General features: G+C 39.5%; 2 protein-coding genes and 1 long non-coding RNA gene across 6 annotated transcripts in view; 1 reads left to right on the plus strand and 2 right to left on the minus strand.

The window, feature by feature from the left end:
- LOC146544209 (uncharacterized) overlaps positions 1–13,975 on the minus strand; it is an 86,841-nt gene extending 72,866 nt beyond the window's left edge. The window contains exon 1 of the long non-coding RNA XR_014883341.1: positions 13,743–13,975. This is a non-coding gene — a long non-coding RNA (uncharacterized LOC146544209). The remainder of the gene's footprint in view (positions 1–13,742) is intronic.
- SLC5A12 (solute carrier family 5 member 12) lies at positions 44–17,645 on the plus strand. Its single transcript, XM_003206094.4, has 15 exons — positions 44–687; positions 2,480–2,545; positions 4,389–4,440; positions 5,807–5,874; positions 6,938–7,092; positions 8,082–8,222; positions 9,904–10,033; positions 10,368–10,456; positions 11,764–11,876; positions 13,479–13,546; positions 13,901–13,987; positions 14,578–14,756; positions 14,856–14,959; positions 15,138–15,259; positions 16,633–17,645. The coding sequence occupies exons 1-15, from the start codon at positions 331–333 to the stop codon at positions 16,789–16,791; spliced, it is 1,890 nt and encodes a 629-aa protein (XP_003206142.1). The 5' UTR covers positions 44–330; the 3' UTR covers positions 16,792–17,645.
- Positions 17,646–19,117: 1,472 nt separating this feature from the next.
- ANO3 (anoctamin 3) overlaps positions 19,118–26,285 on the minus strand; it is a 167,304-nt gene continuing 160,136 nt past the window's right edge. For all 4 annotated transcript variants that reach the window (XM_085223884.1, XM_085223885.1, XM_019615250.3 and 1 more), the window contains one exon: positions 19,118–25,365. In XM_085223884.1, coding sequence (XP_085080010.1) covers positions 25,183–25,365 — 183 coding nt within the window. In that variant the 3' untranslated portion in view covers positions 19,118–25,182. The remainder of the gene's footprint in view (positions 25,366–26,285) is intronic.

Raw genomic sequence — 26,285 nt, forward strand, 5'->3', positions numbered from 1 at the left:
CTCCTAGATAAAAAGGGAGTGTAGGGCAGGCTTCACAGCTACGGCCCCCGTCCAGTCTGCCTGGCAGAAACATCAGTACACTAGGGTCTAAGAGCATGCAACACCCTCCTTCCTTATCGTGAGCTAGCTGGTTGTTCTGTTTTTTTTTTTTCTTCCTCATCAGAGGTGGACTGGATAAAAAGAGCCATCTCAACCAAACGGTCTTCTTGTTAATTTCTCACTGATAAGCTATAGACAATTTACACCTTTGCTGCTAACAGAGTAGATCTGTTTAGAGCAACAACTGTAGTAAATCAGAATCCTCTACCAGAGAATCACCCAGCTGGTGCTATGTCAAACTTCGTAGCTCCAGAAATTAAAAAATTTATCATTTGGGACTATATTGTTTTTGCAGGACTATTTTTAGTATGTGCTAGCATTGGAGTCTTTTTTGCAATTAAGGAGAGAAAAAAGAAAACTTCAAAGGAGTTTTTGGTGGGTGGTAAGCAGATGTCATGTGGACCAATAGCCTTCTCCCTCACGTCCAGCTTCATGTCAGCAGTGACAGTACTGGGGACACCCTCCGAAGTTTACCGCTATGGAGCATCCTTCGTTCTTTTCTTCCTTTCATACACATTTGTCATCATTTTAACTTCTGAGCTTTTTCTACCTGTATTTTACAGATCTGACATTACAAGCACTTACGAGGTAAGTAAAAATTTTTTTAAACAGTGCATTATCTCATTATAAAAGACAGCATGATGTGTATGGATATTTCTGGAGAAACGCCTGCATACTGAAGACTTTCTGTAATAATTCACAGAACAAATGTATTTATGCAGGAATTATTTTTAAAATTGGGTTCTGTTATACAAAGTAGTCACTTACGTATATTGCATAAAATAAAGGCACAAATTAAAAGCCAGAGGTCTTGTTAAGGATAAATAGCACAGGCAGCATAAAGAGTTTACACACCAGCACAAAACCGTCACAGCTAGAAAGTATTTGAAAAGTATCCTAAATACTTTTGAACTGCTTCATTCTGGTGTGCACTTTCCAACATTTGGGGTAGCCATCTAGTATTTCATCAGCTGCTGCAGATTTTGTTGCACCAACTTGTGGAAATTTTTGGCTGAGCAAAGATTGGGTGAGCAAAGCTGTGCTACTTCGCAAGGAGCTTTCTGATAGTGGAAAGGCTGCTCATGTTCTATATGCTGAAACTCAAGGAGAGGCTTCAGTCAGATAGCTTTGCCTGGCTGTTTGGAAACGTTTCAGTCAAAAGCAAGAAAAAAATAACAGTGACCATCTATTCCCACCACCAGGACTAAGTATACTTTCTAGCTGGTTTTAATGCAAGATCAAGAAGGAGATTCTTATCTGAACCACTGGAGGTATCATCATAGACACAGCCCTTCCTAGCATGCTGGGAAGATGACTCTGCTGATTTCATGAATTATTTTTAGAAACAAGTCAAATAACATAAATTAGCTACTTATTTGCACAGCAATCTGTGGGGCTTATTATGCAAGAGGCAAGAAGTTAATGTTAACAAAATTAGTAAGAGTTTGCTTCTGAAAAACTGCCTAGAGACTGGCAAAGAAAACAGACCCGTATGGAGCCTGATGTCTGCTGGGGAGAACACATGGCCAGTGGCCCTGGGGAGATCCAGCCCTCCCCCAGTACCCTGGGATTAGCAATGAGGACTTTTTTTTCCCCTCAAATCTGCAGGAAGATTTTAGGTAGTGATTTGGGCTTAAGACCTGAGTTTTTGGGGAAGTCTGTAAGAACTTGGGTAGGGGTACTGGAGACCTGTCATAATTCGTGGAATCTGGGTAGTAGTACTGAATGGATTGAGGAGCTGTTAGTAACTTGAGGGAACAGGTTGCCCAGGCAGGTGGTAGATGCCACATCCCTGGAGACATCCAAGGTCAGGCTGGACAGGGTTCTGAGCAATCCTGATGGAGCTGGAGGTGTTCCTGTTCATGGCAGAGGAGCTGGACTAGATGGCCTTTAAGTGTTCCTTCCAGCTCCACCAATTCTATGACTCTAAGCTGACTTGCCTCTACCCACTGACCATGTGCAGATCCAGCATCAAACAAGGCAAATGAGAAAGCCAGCTTAGCTGAGGGGCTGTGAAAGCCTTTACATTGCAGCTTCTCTATCTGCTCCTCCACTGCTTTTATCCTATTGTAACAGGAGATGACCTTGTTTCTTTTCTTCATAGCCTGTGGGCTCTTCTGGTTATATTCCCAACACAAAACAAATATTACATGCTGTGACCCAACATACAATTTCAACTACATTCTGCTGAGAAGATTTCTTAAATGCGATTATCTCTACGCGTAGCAGTAATTATGCTCTCCCGTTCATTACTCACAACAGTAGCGTCAGTTGCCAGTAGTTTTACTTGCACAGCAAGCTGTTACTCGGGGAGAACAGAAGGTTAATGGCTGTGTCACAGATGCTACGTGTGCAATTTACTGAAATTCCTCTTTCCTAGTATTTGGAGTTAAGATTTAACAAGAATGTCCGTCTTGCTGCAACAGTGATCTACATCCTGCAGACGGTAAGAAGATACTGCCTCTTTCTTTGTGATCATTTCAGTCTACATATTTATTTTGAATAAAGTGTCAACCTGAACTTTTCCTTACAACAAAATTCATAATTAGGTTGGAGTGTGAATGTTAAAAAGATAGAAGGACAGTTGCATTCCTACTTTCTAGTTTTTTCCTATTTATGATACAAAAATGCATTCACGTTGCCTTTGACACTTGGATGTTGTGTTAAATTTGCACCTTGAATACCATGTTCAGTCTTGGGCCCCTAACTGTAAGAAAGCCATTGAGGCCCTGGATTATGTCCAGAAAAGGGTAACGGATTTGTGAAGATTTGTGAACACAAATCTTATGTCAGTTAGTTAAGTCAGTGCCTGAGGGAACTGGGACTGTTCAGTCTGGAGAAGAGGAGGCTCAGGGGTGACCTTCATCACTCTCTACAACTACTTGAAGGGAGGTTGTATTGAGGTGGGTGTCAGCCTTTTCTCCCAGATAACAGCAATAAGACAGGAGGGAATGGCCTCAAGTTTCATCAGGGGAGGTTCAGGTTGGGTATCAGGAAAGACTTCCTCAGAAAGAGTGGTGAGAATTGGGACAGGTTGCCCAGGAGGTGGTGGAATCACTGTCCCTGGAGGTGTTCAAGAACTGTGGAGATGTGGTACTGAGATGCATGGTTTAGTGAGCATGATGTGGAGATGTAGGTGGTTGAACTAGACATTCTTAGTGGTCTTTTCCAGCCTATAACGATTCTGTGATTCTTTCAAAGAGAAGAAATTACATCTTTCTTGAGAAACTAGATGAGTACTGCTTGGTACATTTTTTGCTTATTTATTTACCCGCTTGTGACACTTGGGTAAGGCTATCCCACTGTTAAGCTGCTGACTACAGCACATCCTGGGAGATGCCTAGATTGTTCTAGCCTCATGATGGCACCACTGGGGATGACTTGAGGTGGAGTTTCTTCCCAGTTTCTCCTTAACAATGCTTGCCCAGTTGGCCCTCTCAAGCAGCAGTAGCAGCAAGGCCAGCCAAGCTCCAGCCCCAGAAGGGTTGCTTCCAACAACAGGGCAGAAATCACTGCTTAGAGTTGAGAGACTCCACAAATATATTCTGCTCTGCATTACTACAAAACAAGCCTCCACAGCCCTGCATGTATAGATAAACAAGCGTTCCTGGATCTTGAACAGAGGGACTGAGCTTTACTAGCTTTACTTACATTTTAGAAGCTTCCCAAAGCACTGTTCTAGGTATACATCACATAACTTTTTTGCCCTTTGATTTAAAAGGGCACCAACTTCCTCAGAACACTAATTAGGTATTTGATGAAAGCTTCTGGGATATTGCAAGACATTTATTTCTACTTCAAACCCATTTTTATTAATTCTAGAACCTACAACAATAGATAGAAATGTTCATTTGCTTTCAGGTTTTGTTTCTCCCTCACTGTCAGAACACCCTCGTGAAGGGCATCATGTTAGCTTGAAAAGCAATTGAATGGACAAAGGGAAGTGTAATTTCCAAGATCTGATACAAGTCATTTCTGCATCACTGTGTTTTACTGGGACCTCCTCTTTCTACTTGATGAGGATATTTTTGACATCCAGTTATCTTAACAATGAATGAAGTACAAAATATCTAGAGAGATAATTCCTTCCTAATGAAAGGACCATAAAAAAAAAAAAGCCTTTCCATTTTGCAGACTGAAGCAGAAGGCAATACAAGTTGATCTAAAGAAACTTCTAGTTCTCATATTCTGCGATAAGCTCCATTCTAAAAAGAAGCATTGTTACTGAGAAGTCATGTACATGTCTTTTTTTTTTTTTTTTTTTTTTCCATGAACATTTTCTCTTCCAGATTCTTTACACAGGAATAGTGGTTTATGCTCCATCACTGGCTCTCAACCAAGGTGAGTTTCCCTGCCTTTATGGCTACTCCAAATAACCACACACAATTCAAGAATAACTCAAGCAAGGCAAGCAGCTAAACAAGTCCTCTGAAAAGAAAATTCGTACAAGTTCTATAGCAAGGTTTTTGAGTGCACCTAGAAGGCTTTCTGTTTCTCCTTCCCCAGGTCCCTCTCACACTAGCAGTTTAGCGTTTGCTGTTCTGTTATTTTGCACTCAGTAACAACCCAAAGAAGTTAGTGATGAGCAATTTCTCAACATCCTGACAAAGTCCACAGTACAAGTTGATGATCCAAGACTGTATTCCGTACTTTGATTCCTCCCCTCCCTGCCTCCTGACCACCACTATCACTGTTAGTATCTTAAGCACAAAGCTGATATCCTTCTTTCCCAAAGTGTTTGCAGTGCCACAGCTGTCCAAAGAAATGCAGAATAGTAATGCATCTTTCCAATCATTAAAGCAGCTAAGAACAGATTTATTTAGGGATGACACCAAGGTAATGTCTGTATAGGTGCTGAGGGATTTTTTTTCTGGCAAGGGTGCCATTTTTCAGGCAAGATCAAAGTCAAGCTCCTCATGTTAAGGGTTATGTTTCAAGATCCTACTTCATTTTTAACACCGTGTCAAAAACTGAACGCCCATTCAGGTTCCAACAGAGATAAACCCATTCCTTGTAGCTGGATGCAGTGCTACTTTTCACACACTGCCTTAACTGATCCTAACAGACATAGAACATCCATCGTTATGGATGGGATTAGTAAATGTACTATTACAGAGCAGAGAGAATCACTAGATCCTAATCCTTGGCAGATCTGACTTAATTAAGGCTGACTGCAAAAAGACTGGGGAGTTCCTTGCACTGTTCATCAGTCAAGCTGCATCTGGTTTCTCTGATACCACTTTTCACACTCTGAGTTTCCTTCCTTCCTCTGGAGCATAGAGGAAGCACTTTACACTATGAAGTGACAGCTATGAGCAGAAGTTAATGTTCATTAGCAGGCCATATTAACCTTGCTACTATGAAAACCTTTACAAATTGATTTGCCCTCACAAACAATGCATGGTGGGAGAGATTTTAAAATAAAGTTATAGACTAAGAAGAGAAGGAAGCAATGCTTATAAAACAAAGTGTTTCCTACGTGTAATTATTTTTAACTATTACTTCTGTACCTGAAAATCAGTGAAACCCAAACTGGAAAAAACAATGAAGAAACCCGAACAATCTGGCAAAGCTCCTAGCAGACAGAAAATGTTAAAATCAATAACTATGTCCTTCCTTCCAGGGCTAAAGGATCACAGCTTTTCTTTTACCATCCGGAAAACCTACCCCCACTTTGCTAACTATCTGGTTTTCTTTGTTTCCACAGTCACTGGATTTGATCTCTGGGGCTCTGTAGTTGCAACAGGAGTTGTCTGCACTTTCTATTGCACTACGGTACGTAATAGGCATTGACTGAACAGCTTAAACACAGATTTTTTTATTTTTTTTTTTTAATTCATCCACCCTTTCACACAAGCTGTAACAGAAGGGAAATATCTAAACACTGCCTGAGTGTTTAAAGTAGTAGAACATAAGAGATAAATTTCTTTCAGAATCTTTAGTGTGAATAAATCTATTCAGAGGGAAAAATATCTCAATTCTTAAATACCCCGTTTAAAGGTTTAAGTCAGCCTGAGGCAGAGACCAGATAAGGGGATGATAACCTTTCATTGCCATACTAAATCATTTGAGAAGATTCCCCTTATCTTTTACAAGTCATAGAAAGAAAAACACTGAAATGAAAAACACACCTCTGACATAACTGCAGATCAATGCTGAGGGAGAAAATCCAGGAAAGCTGGCTCACAGATCATAGAGAGAGCTTTGCTTCTGGGTGGAAGCAACGTGAGCCTTCAGATAATAACAAAGATGAACGCTGCAGTGGAAGTGGAGAGCACTTCAGCTCAGGACACATCTAGTATTCATTATCATTACATAATTATCACTTATTTTTTCAGTGTTTCAGCCCCTGCTGGAAACACCACTTATGCTGCTGTAGCACTGATTTGATGAAATATGAAATATGAAAGTAGTTAGGGAAGAAAGCTCAATTGCAAACTTTCTGGGGGCCATTCTGTATTGTTAGTGATGTCAGTATAATTGGGGATCACTTTGAGAAATATACAGTGTCCTATGGGAACATAGGCCATGTTGTAATCTATAAAGTTGTTCAACAGCAGAGAGATATTCTTTAGATGAATATTAAGAAAGCAGGAAAAAAAAAACATGTAACTTGAGATCAGATGTTCTCATACGACTGCGGGCCAGCCATTACACTTGTGTGCAAGATCACAATCTTTGAAAGTGAGGAAATAAAGGAAGTTCAAGAAAAGACCTGATCTGCTGGATGCTATACATACAGCCATAAAATTAGATCTTAAAATAAGTGCTACTTCTACCTCCTGTTGTCTTTGAATGACACAAAAGACAATGCAAGTTCACAATTTGTTTGTTTTAGGGAGGATTAAAAGCTGTCGTCTGGGCAGATGCATTTCAAATGGTGATCATGGTGCTTGGCTTCGTGACTGTTTTGATTCGAGGAACTATTCTGAATGGTGGGTCAACCAGGATCTGGGAAGATGCCTATGAAGGATCACGACTGAACATATTTGAGTAAGAAGCTAATGACACAAACCTTTTCTTCTCGTACACTTGGCATTTAGAAACCATCCTCAGACTAAGCCCAAAATACGCTACCACAGTACAATGAGACACTGCCAGTGAACTAGCATAGAGAAGCCTACTCCTTATTTCTTTGGTTCTTGGGACTGCAGTTGACCTCCAAGGAGAGAAGAACTCTGCTTTCCATTTCCTGCTTTGAAGAAATCCAAGTCCTAATACTCTTTACCATTTTTTCTTTGCGTAGCTGTAAATGTACTCAATTTTTCAGTTCTTTACTTTAAATACACTCATCACAGCAGTTAGCAATGAGGAAACAGAGCACCAGGATAGCAAATTGATGATCTTTAGCTATTTGTGGCGTTGACTAGAATTCAATGATCAAGTCAAGTCGCTGGCAGTAACTAGCAGCAAGGTCAAACGTTTTCTGCCGTCCATATTAAGACTAGCAGAACTGCAGAAAAGACAGATGTAAGATGGAAAGATGGAAAGATGTACTTGCAGGGGTTAGAATTGCTGAGTAATGACATTTCACTATTACCAAAAAAAAAAAAAAAAAAAAAGATAGCACTGCAGCTGAAGCAATACCTTGCAAAAGAAATAATACATCAAAATGATGTAACTAAGAGCTTTGAGAATTTTTAATATTTACTGTATGAGTTTGTTCCTTGCTAAGAATTGGGTCCCAAGCAAGATGGCTTGTGGGTCAGTTGGTATAACGTGACAGATCTGAAATTTGAGCACAAACCACGGGATTTATTTCAATTTCTTTTTCTACATGGCATATGTTTATCCTGATTTGACAGAAGCGTTCCAATATAAAGTTAAAAACAAATAACCCCAAACCTAAACCAAAACACATCAATGCAGTACTTCGATTCAGAGGATAGAACTGAATATATTCTTGAAAATTCACCAACGTACTGTTAAATGAAACTGTGTTTAAGTAAGGGAACTGAACTGCTTATCTTTCTCTTTTGTAGCTTTGATGTAGATCCTTTAAGACGACACACCTTTTGGACAATTGTTATTGGGGGAACATTCACGTGGCTAGGACTCTACGGAGTTAATCAGTCCACAATACAGAGATGCATTTCTTGCAAATCAGAGAAGCATGCAAAGATGTAAGTTACCTGTCCTTAGCCTATTCTAGCAATGAAATATATTGACATGGAATTACGCCAACAGTTTGTCAGTTGCATTAAATAAATACTGGGATGCTGTTGGGTGGCTGTTAGCCAGTTTTGCCCTGACAGTCTTATTCCCTCTGGCTCTGAGTGACCTAAGTATTTGAAAAAAGAAAAACATACAGAATCACAGAATGGCCAGGGTTGGAAGGGACCTCAAGGATCATGGATCTCCAACCCTCTGCCACATGCAGGGTCACCAACCTGCACATTTAATACTAGACCATGCTGCCCAGGCCCCATCCAACCTGGCCTTGAACACCTCCAGGGACGGGGCATCCACAGCCTCGCTGGGCAGCTGTTCCAGCACCTCATCACTCTCTCTGTAAAGAATTTTCTCCTGACAACCAACCTAAATCTTCCCTCCCTCAACTTCAAACCACTTCCCCTTGGCTAGCTAACTCTTGCACAGCCTGTTAATCTGCAGTCAGAGTGCCAAATCAATCTTCAAAAGCAGAGTCTGGATAAGATGCCTGCACAGAAGCAGCACTATCTCCAGCTTTCTACAAAAAAACATTATTTCTGGAATTTGGCCTATGTAATATTTCACTGAAAGTGGTTATTCCATTAATGGAGTATACTATATGGAGTATACTATAGTACAGGGCATCATCTAAATGATATGTGATCACAAATATTTATTAAAATTATAAAACATTAAAAAATACGACAATTGTAGAATCAAATATGAAACTTCACAGTATAGACACATAGGTCTCCAGACTGCTAACTTCCTAAAGTTCAGCATGAGTGTGTGCATAACTAGATACACATTCTAGTGAACATCCCAACTTCTTCTTCTAATACTAACTGCTTGCACAGTTAGCAAAAAAAAGAAATAAGATTTTTCTTCCCTTCTTCAAACTTTTTTTTTTTTTTTTTTTTTTGCTGGCTGCAATCACACTCGTTTTTCTTAAGGCTGTGATAGATTATAGGAATTTCCTTTATTCAAATTCAGTTTCTGCTAGCGTTTGGAAGTCATGACAACAAGAATACAAGAATATCACTAGTAAAATGTCTAGAAAGACCTCTGAGTGCCAGCAGCATAGCTCTAGCCTTAGCCAGAGAACTTGTGGGAGGTGATGTAGGCTGTATGAAATCTGGCAGCTCGCGGAGTCTGCAGGATTATTGAATCACACACAACCTCCCCAGTGGGTGCTGCCACCCATGTCCATTTTACTGACATGAAACCACAACTCTGCATGGCAGCAGTGCAGCCACGACAGAACCCATGCAAACTAACACTTAGGCAAAGCATTACATCTCCTTGAGTGGAGAACAGTAGTAACTCCTGACAAACAAAAACCTGCTCTTGTAGGCAAGAGGAAGGACCCCACCAGCTTTCCTTGCAGTCTGTTCTGCATATAGCAGTTACTGGTTTTACATCAGTTCCCTTCAGCTGTACAAAGTGTAACCTTTATCCTTGCCCAGAGAAGGCTATATTTTTCACTGTTACTATTATTATTATTATATTAATACGTGTTACACATTGTGAAGATGGGGAGATGTTTAAGAGATTACATCAAAGAATCTCTCAAAAAGAAATCGGGAATAATTAAATATAGAAAAACTATTATAAATTATCTTGTGTTAATCAGAATTTCCTCTTTTGCTATAGGGCACTTTACCTGAATTTACTGGGACTTTGGATAATCCTGGTGTGTGCAGTATTCTGTGGTTTGGTGATGTACGCTCATTACAAGAATTGTGATCCTTGGACTGCTGACTTCATTTCAGCTCCTGATCAGGTACAGATGCAGATTATTACAACTTGGAGCTGCATTGGGCCCAGACATCGCATGAATAAAGTCCATTTAACTCCTGTGAGATGCTTTATCCTTGCAGCTCTGTAGGCAATGAGGTGACTGCTGAATCAGGGCTAGCACACATCTATTCTTACACTCCTGCAATACAAATCTGATTGCGTTTTGTTAAACAAAATCTGCTTTTCTCAAAATCTAATACGGCTTGTTGGCTGGAAAGTAAAAACTCAGCAGTGTGAACAAAAGCAGATACTTCTCTGTTACCCAGGAAAATCCTAACTCATTTCTTGTGTTTTTCCTTCTTTGTCTTCTACCCCAGCTCATGCCATATTTTGTTATGGACATTTTTTCTTCGATGCCAGGAGTCCCAGGACTATTCGTTGCCTGTGCGTTCAGCGGAACATTAAGGTCGGTGAGTCTGAAATAACATTTGAACTGCATGCCACTGATTTCTTGAGGGCCCAGAACAAGGCTAAAACAAGAAATCCTAATGAATACACAGCTTTTTTTTCTTAGCACGTTCTAGAAAAAGCAGTAGTACTTTGCCAAGTTGTTGGAACTAAAATCTAGTTCCACATCTCCGGTATCTTTTCATCTTCAATAAGTTATAGGATAAAAATAATGTACTGGTAAAATTACATCCTTATCTTTGTAGAAACACCAGAGCTCAGCTAGCTGAAATAACTTTGTAGTTCTTCACATTGAAGTTGCATTTATTTAACCTGACTGCCATATCATATCATAGATAGGAATGGAGAGTTTTTCTACCAAGCCTGTCTGTACAGTTAGCATAGGAAGAGAGAAGTCTACCTGAAGAAGTTTGAGTAACTCAGGGATTTGCATGTGGTTGTAATTTGTACTTTCTACAGGCCAAACATCAATACTTCATGGGACATAAGAGAGAAGATTGAAATTCACAGTGACATGCATAAATGCCATAGAGTCAAACTCTGATATTCTGTTTCAAAATACTTCATGTGTAGAAAATATTACAGTAAGAGAGCTACCAAAACAAGCAAAAAACATGCATATAACCAACTGCCTGCTCCTAGCAGGAGTCTTACAGAACAAAGGGCACTGAATGCCAAATAATGCAAATAATGCAACTGAAGCTACATTTCCTGCATGCTGTCACAACAAGGCCACAGAGACAAACCCATCCAGTTAAAAGAGTCAAAAACCATTTCTATTTCATGTTTTTCACTTATGAGGGAACACATAACATTAGACTGTAAATCTATGGATTTTCCCCTCCAGTAGATGAGAACAACTATTATTTAGGATATGACATAATCAGTAATTTTTAAGATCTTTGTCGTTGAGTAAACAGAATAGTCAGTTGGGATGAGTTTCTGTCTCACTGCATGAAGCAGGGTCCCAAGCAATCACAGGAAGGACAGAACCCTCAACTAGCATCTGCAGTATACATAGCCAGATTCAAGAGAACTGCTTATAGTTTAGGAGATAATTAGTCTCTGCAGAAACCTGCACCAAACCTAAAATGGTATTATTTAACCCTTGCTATCCTAAGAAAATTATCACTCTTGCTACTTAAATTCCCATATCCACAGTGCATTCGTCATGTATGATGAAATTTGCAGTTCTTGAACGGTATTTAACAATGAACAATAGGCAGCATTTCTCTATAAAAACAGCTTACTTTCAGCTTAGTTTGCTTTGTATTTACTCAATATTCTTTTCTTCCTCTTCTACAGCACGGTGGCAGCTAGCATCAATGCTTTAGCAACTGTTACCTTTGAAGACTTGGTCAGGAAATGCTTCCCAAACCTGTCTGAGAAGACCAGCACGTGGACCAGCAAAGGCTTGTGTGAGTAGCCAAAGTAGAATCCATTTGTTTAAAGGCAAAGTTGTCTGTCCCTCTCAACTGCTATTAGTACAAGAAAGAATAGGGCAGGATTTTGGACTCTGGAAAGGAGCTTCACTGCCTTAGGCAATACTTCCTCTATAGAGAAAGGTAAACTTCAGAGGCGGTTCTCTACAGAATTACTACTCTACATAACTGCTCCATGCCCAGAAAAGATGACCTCCTCCTGACTCCTCTCTTGACCTGAGAATAAGCCAACAGAGACAAAGCTTTTAACTTAAGCATCTCAGCTAAGTAGCTAGAATTAAGCTGAATTAGCTCACTTCTAGTAACCATTTTAACTGTGCCAGTGTGGTCTACTAACATTCAAACAATCACATCATTGAGCTGTGATAATGCCTTGGTAATGTGAACTCAGGAAATTCACTATTAAACACATACAATATCTATAGAATTGTGCTCTTGTCCTCCAAGTAAAATTGCTATAATACATGCAGAAATCTGCTTATTATTTCAAATAGGACACAATGAAACTGTATTCCAAATTCAGTCTGAGAGCAGTTGTGCGAGTGAAGGGCAGCAGCTGCTTCAGGCACTGCTTCAAATATGCACTTCTGCTTCCAAAACCCCCACAGCAGCATAACTGTTTTTAAAGGACGACCAGCTTCAGTACAATTAAGTGCACTCGATATATGGTACAGAAACAAATCAAAGCTGGCAGCAACAACAACCACCCAAAATCATTTCGAGAAGGTGCATGCATTCTTCTGTTTTGAAGGTACTGGGAATACTTTGGAAACTGCTTAATAATGCTGAAATATATCAACGTAGTTACTGATATACTGGTTTACAGTAATATTACTAAATATTATTGCTTTACAGTAGCACAATATGACATTTCTGTTTAAACTTAGAGAATCGTAAAAAAAGCTTGTTCAGTTTTTCAGCAGACAATAAAGATATAGCAAACAAAACAGGGCAACTTGTCAGAACCAAGTCCAAGGCGGTTTGCATTTGTATGATACGTTTTACAAGTTCTGCAGTATTGTCTTAACTCTTCTACAAGTATTTTAATGACATCATAACCCTTCATTGACATTTATTAAGGTCAAAACCAGTCCTCCTCTGTCTCTGTCATCACCTGCAACATTTTCTGTTCCAGCTTTGCCACTTACTACCTAGCCTTTCTACTCACACCCAAGACAGACCATTTTTTACATCCAATAACCAAGGTGTGCTAGCTCATAAGATAAGTTTTGTTGATGAATGCTATGACAAAGTTGCCCGCCACAAGATTAACAGTAGCATTAAATGAAGAAAGCCATTGTTTGCATCATTGTTCATTTCACTCATGAGATCACTTAAAAAATATTATTGAAAGACAACAGGAACTGAAGCACTTCTAGATGAAACTTTTAAGTTAATATCAGTGCTAAATTCAGCTTCATAAGAACAAAAAAAACCCAAAGACTTCGCACAAAATAGCGCTGAGTGCTTCATGGTCTACATCAAAACCCAAACTGCAAATTCCTTCCTGCTGCTCAATTAGAAATTGTCTTATTTATTACCCGGCACTGACAATCTTGTTGTCTGATTTTTTTCCAGGTATATTATACGGTGTTTTGTGCACATCCATGGCTGGAGCAGCATCACTGATGGGAGGAGTTGTGCAGGTATCTAGCGCTTCAAAAAGGCAATGATCTGTTCGTGGATAGACTGAAATGCAATGAACTGAACTGATAACACTGGGGGACTGTTAGCCAATCTGAACAACTCCTGTGGACCATCTCATATTAGTTCCTCATGTGCAAAGAAAACTCAGTTGAAAAAAAAATATATCATAAAAAAGAAATCGCTTTCACTACTTACTGCTGGGAAGTGAAGCTGATTGCAGTCCTTTCGCTCTTTAATTGAGCACTGAAATTACTGTTTGTCCTTTCTCCACCACTGACAGTCAGATGGGAATCAGAATTGCTCAGGCTCCTCCCGTTGCTGTGTTGGCTCACATCTCTTCTCTGCATCCACAGGCTGCCCTCTCCATTCATGGAATGTGCGGAGGGCCCATGCTGGGATTATTTACTCTGGGAATAATCTTTCCTTGTGTTAACTGGAAGGTAAGAAACAAAAGATCCTTATTATAAAAGAGACAATCTCTTGGAGTTGTTCAGTTACAACCCCACCTTCAAAATTGTTTTATGGGTTTAGAGTCCAAACTGGCTGTCAGAGCCAGTGGAAGTCAATAACTGTTTAGAAAGCCTTTTTCTCGGTCTGAATTTATCACTACCCAACTATGGGATAATTAGTGATTAGATCAATATTGGAAGTTTTTATTTGTTTCTCTTTTAGATTTCAATTTCTTGTCTTTCATAAAAGGATAAAATATTAACATGACATGCTTCCCTTGTCATCTCCCATCTCAATTCATACCCACTTTAGGAAGCACAGAACAAGCTCAATTGCTCCATCTTTGCTGACTTGGGTAAAGCATAACCAAAGCTTACCTCACTCTGCCCCACCGCCTTTGTTCAGCAGTACAACTTTTAATTCTTTGACTTCAGTTTCAAACGTCAGCATTTGACTGCAGCTCTTGTTAGTAGAGAACAATGCTTCACCTCAGCCAAGAAAGAACCCAGCTGACCATAATGTTAGCAAAAATGCACTTCCCACAAACTACCTCTGACCGTATCTTGCTCTCCCTGACCAGGGTGCAATCGGCGGCTTCCTCACTGGAATCACCCTGGCCTTCTGGGTTGGCATTGGCTCCTTCATCTATCCTGCACAGCCTGTAAAGACCATTCCCCTGGAGCTGTCGACTCTCAACTGCACGCTGGCAAACAGCACGGCCCTGCCGACCACAGCAGCTCCCATCACAGCTGCCGACAGGTATTTCCCTACTGCTGTGACTTCAGTCTAGCACAGGCATCCCTGCTGGCAGCGGCCATCATGAGCTGCTTCTCTCTCTCTCCTGTCACATCTCCTCAGGCCTCTGCTGGCAGACACCTGGTACTCCCTGTCCTACCTCTACTTCAGTACCATCGGCTGCCTGGGCTGCATCATCTCAGGGCTGCTCATCAGCTTTGTAACAGGTTGGTGTTCAGTAAGAACAACGCACTTGTGCACAAGAACCCAGCTTGGCTGCTGAAGAGCTGCTCACAAGGCCTGGGCTGAAGGGAGCATGGGTTGGGGTCTAACATCTCACAGCCATTTTTCCAAGCCATCTTTCCACAGCCATACTTACTGCTGACCATTCTCCCCTCCTTCCAGGGCCTGCCAAAGGAGAGGACATCCGCCCCGTGCTAATTAAGCCAGTCTGCAACTTCTTTTGCTTCTGGTCGGACAGGCTCAAGACACTGATGTGGTGTGGTGTGCGGCACGACAGCCAGGACGTGAGTAGTTGGCAGAGCAAAGGGTCCAGCCACAACCTGCTAACATGGGCATGCCAGGGTGTCCCAGCCAGCTCCAGTCAGCAATAGGTTACCCATTTCCCCCAGCAGCCCGTCTCAGACCTCCCTTACAGCCCGTGTGCAGTTTGCTCATATGCTGCCAGGCACTTTTGTCTGCGCAGTGCTTCTGTAGCCCCTCCCAGACTCCAAAGATGGCAGATCTGTGCTGAGCTGCAATTCTTCACAGCTGCAGCAAAACAAACAAAACAAAAGACTCCTCCACAGGTGTCCCAAGGCCTGGCCTTTTGTTAAACATGAGAGTCCCATTTTCTTAATGGTTTGCAGAGGCACTGCTCCTTCTTAGCAAAGTCTGCTAGATTGAGAGGTGTGAGATAAAGCTAATTGCATGTTTTCAGCTGCTTTAGAGTAATCTGCAAGCACCTTTACATCTTTAAAATAAACTTCAGCCTGCAAGGCTCTCAGCAATAAGGCAGAAGTTGTCCCACCCCGCCTAACTTGCCACAGAGGTTTCACTCTTCATGCGGTCATAGAATCACAGAATGGCTTGGGTTGAAAAGGACCCCAATGATCATCCAGTTCCAACCCTCTGCTATGTGCAGGGTCGCCAACCAGCAGACCAGGCTGCCCAGAGCCACATCCAGCCTGGCCTTGAATGCCTCCAGCGATAGGGCATCCACAACCTCCTTAGACAGCCTGCTCCACTGTGTCACCGCTCTCTTTGTGAAAAACTTCCTCCTCATGTCTAATCTAAACCTCCCCTGTCTTAGTTTAAAACCATTCCCCCTTGGTGGTTCAATTCAGACAGCATCTGTGGCTCCAGATTTACTTCAGCTGTCTGACTTGGCTTTAGGTGTTCAGCAGGGACTTTCTGAAGAAAAATGATGCCCACATTAATAGAAGCAGTGAAAAGAAACAACTGCCCCTTGCATATGCTAAAAATACAGAACAATGAGATTAATTAAGTAGTTGCAGCAGGAAACCACTGAGGCAAGCATAGGCTGGACAAAAAAGAAAACCCACTAAAATGTAAAAAAAAATATGCTTGTTAAAAACTAAATTTTCGTAATTAGAGACTCACTAAGAACATAATTAAAGACTTGTACGTCAACAGAGGAGTTGTGAGAAGTTGTTGTTGCTGCTTTTATTAAAGACTTTCCATGCAGGAATGAGAAAATCAATGATTGTGGAGTGCTGACACACTAAACAGTACATTTTTGTAAGTCTGGCAGTCGTTTATGTAGTGAAGCAATTCCTCAGATTTGTAGGCAAGTGTGTCAAAATTTCACTCTTTAAGCAATTGCAAAAGCAGTGCGTGCCCTTTGAAACAACTGGGGTATTTTCTTTCTATTTTACAGGAAGATTTTGAAAAAAATCTGCCTGCGGTTATCGCAGATACAACTGGAACAGAAGATACCCTCAAGAACAATGTCAGCAAAGAAAATGCAAGCCAGTTGCCTGGTTACAATCCTGAGGAAAAATCCTATACAAATATGAGCAAAGAATCTCGTCTCTAGAAGCTGAGGAATGGGATGTTTAATCAAACTTTACCCCATCTTCAGAAATGAAGAGCTCTTTGTATCACATTTACCACCTTCTAGATGACCAAGAAAGAACTGCTCTCTATAGCAGTAAAGGCCAGATTTTTATTTATGAATTTCATGACAGAACTGGGAAATTGTAACACAATGTTCTTTTTGGAAGCTCTGCTATTTCAGAAGAAACGTTTCATGAATCTTGTCATGGAAACTACTAGGAAGTAGCTGCAATACGTCTATACCACATTCTCTGTTCAGTAACTAGTCATTGAAGGGTAACGTGCAAAGGTAAACTTGAGAAAAAACAAGACTTCAGATGAGCTTCCGGGGTCTCTCACTAAGGTGAGACTGTGAACTGCCCTCTGATGGAGGTCATGCTCTCTCCACTGCAGACAGAGGGAGGCCAAGGGAGAGGAGGAGGTCTGTGCCTATTCTTAGGCATCAACAAAAAGCCTCTGCACAGAAACACTGTATAGACCAAACTGGTCTTCTGTTGACTGAGTTTGTCGTGCTTGCTTCCTCTGTGGAAATAAGAAGTCTTTATAATGTCTTATTCCAAGCAATAGGAGAGGGTAACAAATTTTACAAAAATTCAGGGTAGTTCTTTATCCATATTAGTCTTTGAAAGACATCCTTTTAGCTTGAAAAGATTATCTTCAGCCTTTTTGTTTGGTTGAATGTTTGTATATCTTTTTTTTGTTTGTTTGTTTTTTGTTTTTAAGCTGCAAAATCCATTTACTAGCTGTAAGCAATAAATAAAGTGTCATTTTATAATGCCTCCTAACTGAGAATCCATAAGAATTCTGAATAAAGCACATCATGAGTTGAAATAATTTCCGTGCTAGAATGTTTTGGAAGAATGTACCTAAATGTGCTAAGGGCTCTGTTTCAGTGAAATGCATTTCCCTCTACATCCTGCCTGTTAGTCAGACTCAACAGATCACCTCTTCCCTTGATAAACCCTGGATGTAGTTTTTGAATTAAATGAAGCAGACTGACTGAAAATATCAGAAGACTCAGATTTATGGATCCAGCCAGCACATTGTCCCAGATCTTGCTTTTGCTAATCAGTGACCCTGTCTTTATGATGTAGATTTAGGTCAAAGTGGACCTCCAAGTTACTTCCCCCATCTGTGTTCATGCCCAACCTCTGGGAACAGTCCCTGATTACTCAATTAGAAGACAAAATAACAGACTGTAAGTGACACGGTCTTGCCTGTGGGAGACACTTTGTCAACAAACTGAGAGTTAAGTCAATATTTGCGTTAATCCCTTTTACACCACTTTTATAATCTCATAAAAGCTTACAGCTAAATCTGGCTGGCAGCCTGTTGTCTCATGTGACTAGCTTTCTTGTTTGTGCATCCAACCTTGATACGGTTAGCAAGGCAGAAATGGAAACTTAGAAAACACAGGCATTTGTATCTCATTTTGGCTCTCAACACAACCAATCAACAATTCAGGAGTGAAAATGGACCAAAACACCAGCATCAAACTACATAGATAGATGGTGGATGAAAAAAACCCCAAAACTTCTCTACCGATAATGGGATGATATCTTAAAAAGAGACATCTGACTGTAAAAACTATTTAGTATTTCTTGAGGTATCTACTTGCTGCAGTATTCTTACATTCTGCATACCAGAGGCTGTCCAGTTTGTGTTTTTCTTCACACCCTTAAGAACAGTTTAGCATTATATTTGCTACCGACTTACTGTCTTCTGAAGTATATTTCTGCACCAGGTTTGTTTCAACTACAGCTGTCCACTGAGCCCACGTGTATTTTGTGTCAGACATTCCAAACGGTTTTACCCAAGCCCAACACATGGCCTTACGTAAGATGGCTAAAACTGTTAATCAGTTCATTAATGAGTATTCTACCAAGACTTAAGGCTAAATTGGAAATCAGAAAAAAATTACCATTCTGGTTAAATATTCAGTGTTGATTAAAGCTGTCTAATCTTCTTGTTTGCTTTAAGTCCCAAGCCACTGATCTTTCCGGAGAAGAGCTCGCCGGTGCACTTGAGTGGAAAAAAAAAAGTGAGATTAAGAAACTAGAAAAATGTCAATTTAAAACAGGAGCTTAAACGTAGGAAATTAATAATTAGTGAGAGCAGTAGATCACAAATGAATGAGTCTGTATGTGCCCTGAGACCACAGTAAGTATTATTAAATGTTCAACAGCCTGAGACAAGTTTAACCCATCCATTACTTCCTCACATACTATGGTTTGAAGGCACATGAACACTCACCAGTGTATTTTTCATAACTTTGAATATCTGGAATTATGACACCGAGAGATTCCTTCAAAGATATCCAAGTTTATTATTGAAAAATGCAATATTCAAATGTGTATGATACAGTAAGTCATTGCATTTGTACATGTAAACCTTGATAAAGTAAACAGCATCTCAAAGACAAATTTATGCCAAAAGTGTCTTACAATAGTTAATCATATCAACAACTTTTCCTCAGTGAATTCTTTTAGTTCTGGGGTAAACACCGGCTTGTAAGAGTAACCTTAAACCCAAAAGAAAGTGAAAGCTGAGAGGCCAGAGGAACTTCTAGCTTGCAGTGCATAAAAGTTAATTTCTCTGAAACACTTGGTGGTAACCTTATTTTAAATGTTACTTACAAAGTTTGGAATTATGAATAGAAAAAATAGTTGAAACTGTACTCTCATTTCGTAATTAGAAACCAAGTTGTATTTAAATATTACATAAATTTCAAGTATATACACATTATAAGAAATCTCTTATGATCATGATATTGCAAGTTAGCCAGGACTACTGAAGTAAAAATGGCTGAACAATATTATGTAGATTTTACATGAGATTATTTCAAACAACTGAAATTTCAGTGATACTACTCTAGGTAAAAATTAGAATCAACAGTTTTGTAGATTTTTTTCAATACAAAATTCCGAGTCTTCTAAATAGAACATTAAATAAAAAGGTGATTTGAATTTTTTGAAAATTTAAACAGAAAAATTTTCATCTTCTCAGTGCTTAAAATCTCATTAGCTTTAGACTGCATTGGGTTTAATTCTCATTTCTCATCTAGTAGTATCCCAACAACTAGTTCGTGGCAATTAAAGAGCATACTGCAGGGAACATCTAGTGCTACAGAGCTTATGGCAAGAAGTTAGAATGAGCCAAAGGAACTAACAAAAGGTAATTTCCAGTGCAAGTGAGGAGGGGGTATTCCATTAACATTTCAAGACAAAATCCCAGTCGTGAACTAAGAAAGTTCCTGCATAACATGGAAAAGCAAAGGGATTTCTCTATGGTTCTTTGTTGTGCTGTTATAAATTTGTGCTGTTGTGGTAACGTTGTGCTATCAGGACCATGCCAAAATGATGTCAATGTAAATTTATAGTGAATGCAGTTGTAATGTCAGAATTGGAGAAAAATTGTCGATATGAGCCTATTGGTATGAATTTCAAAATGCCAACATTGGGTAGGACCTTCAGGACGTGTGTGTGTGTGTGTAGGGAGGAACAGAAGGAAGGTAGTATTTGGCTACAAAAGGTGGTACTTGGGACAGTGACAGATGTCAGAGCAGACCAGACACACTATGCTCCAGTTTCAACCCCTCATATTGGAGAATCGATAAGGGACTCTGCAGCAAAACTTGCTAAAATGAACACAAGAGCTTTGCTTTCTCTGCTCATCTCCAGCCCTCAAAATGCTGGTTTATTCCATTTTACCGCAGCAGGAGGTGGGCTTTAACTAGCATGAGCTTGAACACAAAAAGGTAAAGAGGTCTTTGAAAGCCACTGCCTTTTCTGCCACGGGAATTCAGGTTTGCAACTCACTTAAACGCTTGGAAAAACAGTTACTGGTTATGCTTCAGTCAAACTATGCATTAGAACTGACAAAATAATTCATTTTTCTCCAAAATCTGCCTAAATGTGGATCTCTGAATTCTAGTGTCAGCTGTAACATGAAATATACATTGTTATGAATGGCTGGTTGTAGATTTGCTTCAAGCTTTAACCCCCACCCCCCCAAAATCAACATCAGTAGCTTATGAGGATTGTGAAAAATAAAATGCATCTGGAAATACTATGCAATTTTAAGTGATCATGGATACACTGATAATTGTTTTTGTACCTGTCCCTTTTCTTCTACATAATGCTAAATGGAAAATGTGATTGATTTCCATTAACTTCACTGCCTTCGTGTACAGCTATTTATAAGAATACATTACTCGGTGTACTTAAAAAAAATCTAGTTTATAACAGTCCTAATGAAAATTGGTCTTACATGTAAGCTATCTATTTAAGGAGAGCTATTTTTTTTTTTCTTTTTATAGACAAGATCATTTTCAATTAATCAAAGTGATTTGATGCTTCTAAACACAGATATACGAATTTGCCCCCTGAAAATTGGTGACATAACTCCCACATGATACCATGCAGGGAATTCACTGAACTGCATGGCTCCAATCATTCTCTCTGGAAGCACTTGCATTTGGAGTTTGGCAGAAGAAGCCAAAATAAGGAAACCACGGATGCACACAGATCATCTTAATGACACAGTAAGAAAAAAAAAGTATGACTTCATGCCTTTCCCTGTGTTAACACTCTCTCTAAAGCTTTGTGCCCCAAGATACTTTCCTTCATGAAGAAAACCTCAGGAAATCAAAGAATTTACGCATTAAGGTATGTATATATTCACCTATCTTCACTAGACCCTCCAAACATTTTTGAGTTTTCTTTGGAATACAATAGAGCCTAAGCAATCCCAAAAACATGATATAAGTCAAACTGCTATCAGAAAAGGGCATAGTAAGAGGCATGCATCTGCTTTGTAGGAATGAAGATATGTACTTCTGAAGAAATATGTGAAAAAAAACTCAAACCATTTGTCATCCAGCATTACTATGGGAATTTAAGCCTCATCATCATCAATATTAACTTAATTGTTCATCTAAATTTTCTCTATAAATGCTTCAATAAACAGGAGGTTGGGAAGAAAATTTGCCATCACGTGGCCTGCCTTGTTACAAAATACTCCATCAGGATGCCCAATCACTACTGTAAGAAAATTAAATTACAGCATAACAAAGAGCCTTTGCTCAATCTGCAGGCAACCCTGATGGCATTCAGTTGTAATCCCCCTCCAAAGACAGAGATGCTGAGCTCCAAGAAGGAACTTCTCATTAGGAAGGCTAATGAAACAGAATTCTTCGGATCCATTTCATTTCTGTGCTTTTTTCCCCCCCTTTCTTCACTCACCAGAATTCAGATCTCACACAGTAGGCACAAATTTGGAATTAAAAGTAACTAGAAATATGTGTAATGTGTGTCATTTTTTTCAATTTCTGAAATGGAAATTTCTTTCGTCTGCATCAAGACGCTGAATTTGGTTCGGAATAATTAAGACATTTTGGACTAATGGTTTGTATTTAAGAATATCTAGTTGCTCATGCAGTCTCTGTAAGGGCGCATGCATAGAGCAAAACTGTCATAGATCAGATCAGCAATGACCTAAAGCGTTTTTGCACGAATTTAAGTTCTAAAGCTTTGTCAGGTTTCACAAACGCAGCTTGCATGCACGGTCTATTCGTACTGGTCATTCGTTTGGAAAGACAATACCTAGAATATGAAAAGATCATTCACCATTCATAAAATACAGGATTCCTGAGGACAGTGTGTGCCTTGTACTTCTGTAAAAGAACGTGCAGTCAATGCAAACAGCATACTAAACAAAGTCTAGCAAAAAGTTCTCAGCTTAAGCAAATGGCTCTTAGTGGCAAAACCTTTACGCTTTGTTCATGTCCTTCGTATATAAAGGAACACACAGTGTTTCTCCAAAATTTCTTGTGCTTTTTCCAGTGCATAAACTGCAACGTCAGATCTACATACTTTCCTTCAATCTACTTTTTACACCAGTAAATTAATATTTATATTAAGAATATAAATATTTAAATCCCAAATCATACTCAAATACAAAAAAGATTTTCTTTCAAATGCACTTTTAAGTTCAGCTGGAATTTGCCTGTTTTGACTTGTGCCAATATCCACAGCAGAAACGAGAAAGCACAAAATAATCACCAGTTCTGACTGTTGCTGATTTTTCTTTGAAATCTTCTCACCTTGGGCCAGCCAAGGCGTTTTGCTGTTAGAGAAAACTTTAAAAAGAGAGCTGAACTGTGACCTTCTGAAGAAATGAAGTATTATCACTACGTGGCACAGAAACAGAACCTGTGACACATGGTTAATGCTGTCAAGTGGTGCTTGATGTTCCACAGTATGAAACAGGGAGAGAATAAATTAAATTAAATAGTGTGAATCTATAAGCACTGAGGAGAGTGCTGATATTTCTCATAAGGACTCCTGAGGAACTATCCAAAATATAATTACCAGCCTTTCCAAAATATGGAAAACTGAGTTCTGACAGCCCATTATCAAAGAACTAACTGCTAATACATCTGATTAAGCCATACCTTTCAATTTCCTTCCCCCTTTGTGCAATACTGTAGATACTTCTGTAGTTGCCTTGTCAGGTCACATTAAGCTGGAATTAACCAAGACAAATATAGTGAAATGACTACAGAAATTAAACGTTGATGCTAAAGTCCACTGGATACAATGGATTCTACTCATCTATTTGATGGGCTCCTAAAATTCATTTTATATGGCGTAATAATAATAATAATAATCAAAAGATTGTTCTAATGTATGTAAGTAAATACTGGAATGACACTTATTGAATCACTGTTGCATTTACCAAGTAAAATTTCAGGTCTTTTTGTATCCGGCAGCAGTGATTTCACTGCAGCTTTATCTCTAAAATAATAGAAATGCATAATGTCAGTATAATTTGGTGGTTCTGTTGTTTTTGTTTGTTTGTTTGTTTTTCTTCTCATTCAATATAAAGGAGCATTGCTTAAAACTGTACAGGATAAACGGGATGATTGCAACCCTGTTTCCCCACTCTACGCTGCAAGTGAACTCTGCTCGCTTGTTTAGATTTTTCAAATTACGTGCCTATCTTTTCACACATTATGAAATGTTAATAGACAACTTCATCAACAAAATGTGACAACAACCATAAGCAGCACTACCTTACACTGTATTCACAAAAAAACCTGAAATTTGGTTCTTTACACGAGTGTCTACTTTTTATACAATGAGTTCCCCAGACTGTAAGAAGGCATACAATTGATTATAGAAAATCTAAAAGTAACCACTGTGTGTGTGTGTGTGCTTTTATAGACAATCTGTATACACATCAGCCTGTTTCTAATTCCCATACTCTGACTTATTTAGCCCCATAAAAGAAGTGCACATTACTGGAACATTTACTGTTACAATGAGAAGAGCATTGTTATAAGGTGCTCAGCTTTTCCCTCCCTGAACAAGCAAGTCAAAATGCTATACTGTATGTCTGATACATATCTGCATAAGCTTGCATACTATAAATAGTTAATTGTATATTCAGAATGAAGTAATTTGCACTGTATTAGAATATTTCAAGTTAGCATTCTGTGAAGTCACGGAATAATTGCTCAGACAGGTCAAAGAGAACAGTAACACAGTTAGACATCTGCATGCAGCAGAGCATGGAAATGACAGTTCTTTCATCCTCGATGTGTGTGAAGGTGGCCTTTCTGCACAAAAAAGTGGAAAGACAACTCGTAGCCATGTCATTTTCAACTGCAGCTGCAATGTGGGCAATGCAACGTGTTTTAGTGCTGCTGTTTTCTCTTTGAATTTAGAATTTTTGGTTTTCGACTGGAAGGATAGACTAATGACAATGATGTGCAAATCTTAAACTGCATAGTATATATTAAGCAGCCATATACCCACTTTTTAGGGTAGGACCACATCCACAATCTCAACAAGAGACGAGGACAAACCTGACAAAACAATAAGCCTGAAAGATCGTTTATATCAAGTTATGTCCACAAAGGCAACAATTGTTTTTTTCTTCAGAGGCATTACAGATGCGGCTGAGCAATCAGAAGCTGTAGTGGATATCATGTAATTTCTTTTTAGTCATGCCCTTACCGTATAAGTTTATAGGTAATTTTTTATTTTCATTATGCTGCTAGCATCTTCACGAACAGCGTAAAAACTCATTGCCATTTTAAAATCAGTGTCCAAATTTTTAGTCTGCTGCACATTCCTGAGTGCCAGTTCTTCTGGGCGCTCACCTCACAGACCAGTTACAGATAAGGCTCTTCGTTTTCTTCATCGGAAGCACCTGTTTTCCAATTCCTGCCAAAGCCTGCAACTGCACAGCCCAATAAGAACATATATATACACTTTGAATCGCACACACTGATGCAAGACTGACTTCATTTCGAAATCGCACTCTTCAGTTTCCAAACAGCATTTTTGTTGCAGCATGGTATTGACTAAGGCCATTCGTGGTGATACTGTTTCCCATTCTTTTTTCTTTCTCTCTGCAAATGCTCGAGTTCAGCCTCATACATCATTTCCTGGACTAAGTACTTCTCTCTCCTCATTCTGTCACACAAGTCTTTGGGCATGTCTGGAATCAGGTAAGCAATGAAAGACTTTATTCCAAAAACGAGGTGCTGAAAAGAAGAACAAAAACAATGGCTTCACACACGCATAAATACTCATTCCTAGGATCAAACACTGGGGCCTAAAAGTGAACAGCAAAATTTGAACTGCGATGTGACTCGTGACTAAAAAATGATCATAATCCCTATTTAGATACACAAGGCCTGCTCTGAAAGTAATGCCTTCTATGTAGTTATGCTGGTCCACAACATCAGAGGTGGATGTCATTGGCATGGCAGTGGAGGTTGAACTTTCCCACCAATATTCGGTTACATTTTGCTGCTGTGTGGTAGATAGCAGCAGGGGGGCAGTCTGACAGAATGGTGTCTAACATGGAAGTAAGTACGAAGCAAAGGTGTGTAAATGAGTTCCTCCATGTGGAAAAAACAGCAACCACTGACATTCACAGATGCTTGCTGAATGTTTATGGAGACCAAACAGTGGGGGTGAGCACAGTGAGGTGGTGTGTTTCAGCAGTGGTGACAGCAACAGTGGTCACCTCCACTGGTGCACATTTTATGGGCATGGCATAAAGACTCACTGCTGGTGAAAATGCATCTCTAATGGTGGTGACCATATTGAAAAAGAGTATATTGTAGCAATGAATTTGCTCTATCAATTAGTGTTATTGTGCTCATTGCATCTGTTGAGATTTCCATGGAAATAAATAGGAGGCATTGCTTTTGAAGTGATCTACGTATATGCTCTCATATAGATGGGTATAAAGGAACCATCTATCAGAAATGCTGAAGTCTTATGAAAAATAAAACTAAAGATACAGCTAGTGACCAAAATTCATACGCAACTGCAGGATCTGCCACTAGTCTTTGTTAAGAGCTGGTTATCAAAGTAAGCAACCAGTTCCCCAGACAGTACCTTAGTCAAAGTTAGTACTCATTTCCAGTGTTGTATCAGGGTGCCTTCAAGCATA

Source organism: Meleagris gallopavo, chromosome 5 (assembly GCF_905368555.1).
Source record: "Meleagris gallopavo chromosome 5, MGAL_WU_HG_1.1, whole genome shotgun sequence".
Classification (NCBI taxonomy): Eukaryota; Metazoa; Chordata; class Aves; order Galliformes; family Phasianidae; genus Meleagris; species Meleagris gallopavo.